Here is a 6,420-nt window from a genome sequence, read left to right as displayed (position 1 = left end):
CTGTAGTAATTGTTGTTTTTTAATGCCAATGCCATAGTTATCATTTAATCATTGCCAGCCTATTTATTTTATTGCTAGAATTAAATTACACTTTGTCTGAGTTTACGTATATATATATATATATACCGTATATATTGTTTCTCACCAACATTTTAAGTTACATGTGTTTTTTAATATGTAAAAATGTGGTAGCAGTATGCTTAGTGAATTATTTTCCATTTTATTTCAAGTTTTTTTTATATAGTTTCATGTTATCTTGTTGACATAACATTAGGAACACCTGCACACTTCAACACCTCCTGTATCCAAAATTCTGCCTTTAAAAGGATAATAACGAATTTTGATTGACACTTCTAGATTGATTTATTTTTTAGCTGTGGGTCGTGGTATTTCACAGTAGCAGTGCATCACACTGGGTTTTTATTATTTTGGTCACCTTATTTAGCCATGAAAGGGTGAAAATATGTACTGCAACCATGCACACCAGGATTACCGTAATGTTAACTTTATAGCTTATAGTGGCAAAGGCAGCTGAGCATTATGATACGGGTGATATACGGGTGATATACGGGTGATACGGGTGGTACGGGTCTTGTGCAAGTGTACCTAATGAAGTGTCCAGAGAGTGTGTGTAGAAAGTGATGCGGTGCGTGTGTGTGCAGAGATCCAAAGCTTCTTTCTCTTTGGCGTTAACAGCCTGGTGCTCATTTGCTGCCTAACAGGAGTTTATGAGAGCAATAACAGGGACACACACACACACACACACACACACACACACACACACACACACACACACACACACACACACACACACACACACTGCAGCCAAAGAGGGGAGGATGCTCTCTCTCTCCCTCTCTTTCTCTCCTCCCTCCTCAAAGTCTCTCCCCTTAATCCCATTTGCCATTGTACAAGCCCAATCGCCTATACTTTCCGCATTTAACTTGGATGACATTTTTATTTCGTCATTAGCATCAGACGCCACACCGGCTCCGCGGGTTCGGCGTTCGAGTCCGGGATGATACATCTGGCACGCCGGTGCACGCGTTTTGCCTCTCGACCGTTTTCTCTTTTTCGAGCCTTCCAGTCTGCAATCTTTCAATAAAGCGCCGAGAAGACAACACAAGAGGAATCCGATCTTTAGAAAAGTAGAAACTAAATACAAACTCACCCTCATTTTGCGGTCCTCACCTCCGCGCGTCCCTGCCACCGCCATGCCCGAGACCACGCAGGAGGCTCCGGCCAAGGACTCCCCCTTCTTCATCAAGAACCTGCTCAACTGCGACAGCAAGCCCCCCAAGCCCAAGCCAGTGCTGGCGGCCTCCAAGGCGGCCCTGGAGGCTGCAGGAGGGTTCTCGTTGTCCCAGGTGGCCGACTTCGGCTTCCCTCGTTTCGAGCTGCCCGCGCAGAGGTTCGCTCTGCCGGCCCACTACCTGGAGCGCACGTCGGCGTGGTGGTACCCTTACGCCCTCAACTCGTCTGCACACATCCACAGAAGTGAAGGTAAAGCCTGGCATATTGTCATATGTACCACACATTCAATATTGTTGTTGTATGGTGGGTAACAGTAATTCATTGATAAGTCGTGCAGCTCTCTTATAAACCATTGCAAATATTGCTGCTGCTAATAAAATAGAATTTTATGCACAAATGAATGATGATTGAATACAATATTGTAAGTGTATTCTAGTGTTTTTTCAATGAGTCCAAGGTGCATTTTTATCCTGTTGTGTGATGACTGTAAGAATGAAAATGGCATGAAATGAAAACAAGTGCTAATAACTCGAAATGATCTGCATTACAGTCGCAGAGAAGCTGTCAGCCAGAGACTCGTCCCCAACATCGGGAACAGACAGAGACTCTCCAGAACTGGTCCTCAAGTCTGAGCCGGAAGCCAAAGACGAGGAGGACGACGACGAGCACACGGCGAGCAAAAGCGGCGACGAGATCATCCTGGAGGAAAGCGACTCGGAGGAGACCAAGAAGGACGAGCTGGACGACTGGAAGAAGCGAGGGGATGACGACAAGAAGCCGTGCCGCAAGAAGAAGACTCGCACCGTCTTCTCCAGGAGCCAGGTGTTCCAGTTGGAGTCCACCTTCGACATGAAGCGCTACCTGAGCAGCTCCGAGCGCGCAGGCCTGGCCGCCTCGCTGCACCTGACCGAGACCCAAGTCAAGATCTGGTTCCAGAACCGCAGGAACAAGTGGAAGAGGCAGCTGGCCGCCGAGCTGGAGGCGGCCAACCTAAGCCACGCCGCCGCGCAGAGGATAGTGCGGGTGCCCATCCTCTACCATGAGAACTCGGCCTCGGAGGGCGCCGGTGCCACCCCCAGCGTGCCTGCCAGTCAGCCGCTGCTCACCTTCCCTCACCCCGGTGTGTACTACTCGCACCCCATCGTCACCTCCGTACCCCTGCTTAGACCTGTGTGAGAGACACCCCCGAAACAAAACTATAAACTTCATATTTTTGTACTCCACGAAGAAAAAACCCAATGTAAGACCTGTTTGTCTTATTTGCCATTACACGTTGCGACAATTCACCACATTTTTATTCTTATGAATGATTCTATCATCTCAGGAGCCGACCTGCTTACACTGCCGACAGAGTGTCTTCTATTTTTCATTTGTCTTGTTTACAGCCCTCCGTTCACATACAGAGCAGGCCCGCATCTCAATAAATGATTCAATAAATCCTACAAAAGTTCAATTCAGGCTAAGAGATCAGTTCAACTTTTTTGTTTGCTAGATTGAACTTTCGGACCACATTTTTTTAGCTGTAAGAATCCAAGTGAATAAATACATTCTTGAAATATTTCGTCAGGCTACCGTAACTACTGACATAAATCAAAGATTTTCTAATTTATTGAGATGCGCCCGTGTTTACCATCACGTGCAATAGCCCCACCCCCATTCAAACAATAATCATTTTTATTTGATAATCATTCTGTTTCGTTCAGCTTTGACCAAGAGCTTGACGGGTGACAATCAAGACACTCTCAACTGTTAATGCCCCCCAGCCCCACCCCCTGTTTCTGTATATTTTTAGTTTTGGGGGAATCCTGCTCCTTTCTTTTTTATTTTTTTATTCTACGGCGTCGACGACACTGGTGTATAAAACGATGTAAATGTATATATTTAATGAAGGAAGCGGAGCCAGGAGATGTTCTTTGTACAGGGAAACAAAAACCGTTTTTTGATATTGTATTGATGGACCAATGTGGTGCAAATAAATGGAGACTATTCCCTACATTTTATTATTGTACGATTATTATTTTGCATTCTATTTTCTTTCATTTTAGATTTTAAAATCAATTTAATTGTTACTGCAACCAAAACAATTGAGAGGTGGATTTTCCTGAAAACATTATTTATGCCAAATTGCTAAATTATGGTCTGTTGTGCATTCAAAAGAGGACATTAGTGCACGAGTGTGAGCTGCGTGTCGTGGCCTCGTGTGTGTGTGAGAGAGAAAGAGATGAGGATCCCTGGCAATAATCTCCACCTTTGTTCTTTTCTCTGTTGTTGCAGCAGCTGTATTATCTTCCTTTTTTATAAAAAAAATACGTCACATGAATTCTGACACTTAAAACACACATAAAATGAGCTTAATTTGTTTTTAAGCAAGAATACGCGGTGTAACCTTTCAAAATAAATATAGAGATCATTTATTGCGCTTCTACTTCGTATGATCCTACAAGTGTCACCTGACACGTGATGCCTGCACAAAGTCAGTCCAGACGTGCACCTTCTTTTATGTGCAATCTAAGTAACTAATACATTCAAGGGAGGGAGGGGAAAAATGCTATTTTTGCATTCATTAAAATAAAACAATATTAAAATCTTAAATTATACATACATTTACATAGCATTGCACGATTGCAGTATTTGATTTTTTGCCTTATTTATCCGCGATATATATTTAAAAATGGAATTTATTTAATTTACAATTGAAATGAACTCTTAAATAATATTTATTTTCTTGTTTATTTCTTCAAGACAAGCAGAATTGAAGTTAAGGCTTATTTGACATGATAATCCTACTCGACAAACCAGTAATAAAGCAATATATTGATATCTTAAACGTCTATTCATAAATAGAAATTGCATTATGATTCATGTGGCTATCAGAAAAAGCATAGTTTCATATTTTCATCAACCTGCATAGAGACTTTCTGGTTGACTATTTTTACGTGATGACTGACTGCAATAGTCAAATGTGTATTATAATGATAGTAATAATAATAATAATAATAGTTAAGACGCACACATGACGATGAGGTCATCAGGAGCCAACATGTTCGGATCACCACTAGTATTGACGTGCACCTTATCCCACGCACGCTCCACGCCACTCCATTACTGCAAATTAATAGATTATAGGGCAGCGTTATTCCTCTGGCACATATCGACCTGGCGTGGGGGTGACTTGGAGGGGGGGCGTTCAGTCAGGCCAACATGCGCAACTCTACGGATGATGACCTTGATGGCCACCGTGTGCATAAATTGGAAATGAAATTACCACTCGATAATTTCCATTTGTGAGTCTTTATGTAAAAAAAAAACAAATCCGATTACATGATCAGACGTGGGGTGGGTTGGGGGGTAGCTTGGATTTTTTGGGGGTTATTTTTAAGTCTTATTGATGATTTTGGGGTCTAATAAGCTTATTTTGGACATGTTTCATTACACCTTTTGTAAGTCTAAATTTATTTCGGGATCAACATGAAGGGGGGGTGGGGGGGTCCACGGTTACGCCCCAAATGATTCAAAGACATGTAAGTATATTATTCCATCAAAGCAGTACAAAGGAGGAAGACACTTTTTATTTTGGGGTCGTGCTTAATTAGGCAAATACGCACAGAAGTTCCACACAGGCCATTTTTAAAGCCTCTAATATGAGCAGAATGCCGGAAACGCACCGTAAACATGTCGTTACACGGCACGCTTGTTTGCAAAGAACTCCCCACGCTTGATGGAAGGCGAGCATCCGATTTTCCTCACGGTTCCATTAAGTGAAACATAGGTTGCGAGGCCGCGTCTGATTGGAACAGTTTAAATTTTAATTGTGTTTTTAATTTGACATATAGTTGCCGTGAAGAATGACACCCACGCGCCGCAGGGGGTGGTGGTGGTGGGGGGTGAGGGGGGCGTGGTGGCAGGGTTGTTGGTTGGGGTGGTTTCTGCGGTCGATTTTCTTAATTTCTCCCCTAGGAATTGATGAGTCTATCAGGGCAGTAGATTGGAAAGCCATTAAAAGTCAATGGTTAGCTTGTTAATTGGAACTTGATGGATAGGAGCCCTTGGATAGGCGGTGCTGATCCAATCTTCCTGACTTTGTGTTTTCCAATAAATTACCCAGTTCATTTCCACACTCACATTACATAAATGGTGCACCTCCAGGGCTCGGCTTGCATTTATACTCTCGCTCTCCTTCTTTCTCACCCACAGGAAGAGGTGGAAGAAAAAAAGAAAGAGAGAGAGAGAGCAGGGCCCCTCTCTTTCTTGAATGAAAATCGAAACACAATCAACATTTATACTTAGAAAATTTATTGATATCATTTTCCCTGGTAATTTCCTTATTGGAGATGCCGGACACGCCATAGATCATAATCCAAGCGTGTAGTTGAATATTTATCGAGGCTTGATTTCCACATCAAAACGCGCCATAACTTCATCTTGTCTCCTGCTTTGTTAAACCCCCCCGCCAGATAAAACACCCGCTTGTTGCACGCGGTGGGTCAAGAGCAACCCTACACTCCACTAACGACACTAACGTTGCTATTTATTGAAAAAATAACCACCAACTAGACTTGGGCTCATTTGGTCCAAGTCCCTGGTCCAAACCAAAATGTTTGGTATCCAACATGGCTTCTTGGGACTTTCTTGTGCGTCCTGTCATGACAGACGTCTCCACCAAATTTCATGATGATCCGTGCAACTGGTGGCAGGGGCTAATTTTCTGTGTTTGGTTCTGAAACGTCACAATTTCATTACTTGCTATTACTTATGCACCCCCCCCCCCCCCCCCCAAAAAAAATGCGAGGAAACAAAGAATAATAATAGAAATATATTAATAAACATTGCAGTTTCATAAGGGCCTATCGCTTGGTGATCAGGCCCTAAATAAGTTGGCCCAAACCAGAAACACGCACCTTTATTAGGCACAATCCGCCTTTACAAAGATAACAATGTTCATCTTGAGAAGACGCACCGCGCCGTACGCCAAGATATGCCTCCTTTTCACAATAGAATGAACCCCCAGAGTATTAGCGAAATAAGCCTTTGTTTTGCTAATTCACCTGCCCGCATGAGCGCTCTGGCGAGGTCTGTCTGAGTTTGCACTTGCTGCACGGCCGTAAGACCATGCTGATGTGTGTTTTGCTTGGCTTTTCATCACAATTCCAACAGAGTGACACTTTT

The 6,420-nt window shown here is 43.2% G+C and overlaps 1 protein-coding gene across 1 annotated transcript; it reads left to right on the top strand.

Moving 5' to 3' along the window:
• The first annotated feature begins 858 nt into the window (after positions 1-858).
• Positions 859-3,206, top strand: hmx3a (H6 family homeobox 3a). The gene is made up of 2 exons (XM_054798872.1): positions 859-1,503; positions 1,805-3,206. The coding sequence occupies exons 1-2, from the start codon at positions 1,215-1,217 to the stop codon at positions 2,428-2,430; spliced, it is 915 nt and encodes a 304-aa protein (XP_054654847.1). The 5' UTR covers positions 859-1,214; the 3' UTR covers positions 2,431-3,206.
• The last annotated feature ends 3,214 nt before the right edge of the window (positions 3,207-6,420 follow it).

The sequence above is a fragment of the Dunckerocampus dactyliophorus genome, chromosome 14, assembly GCF_027744805.1.
Source record: "Dunckerocampus dactyliophorus isolate RoL2022-P2 chromosome 14, RoL_Ddac_1.1, whole genome shotgun sequence".
NCBI classification, from domain to species: Eukaryota; Metazoa; Chordata; class Actinopteri; order Syngnathiformes; family Syngnathidae; genus Dunckerocampus; species Dunckerocampus dactyliophorus.
The sequence above is the reverse complement of the archived record's forward strand: the minus strand, read 5'-3'. Positions and strand labels throughout refer to the sequence as shown.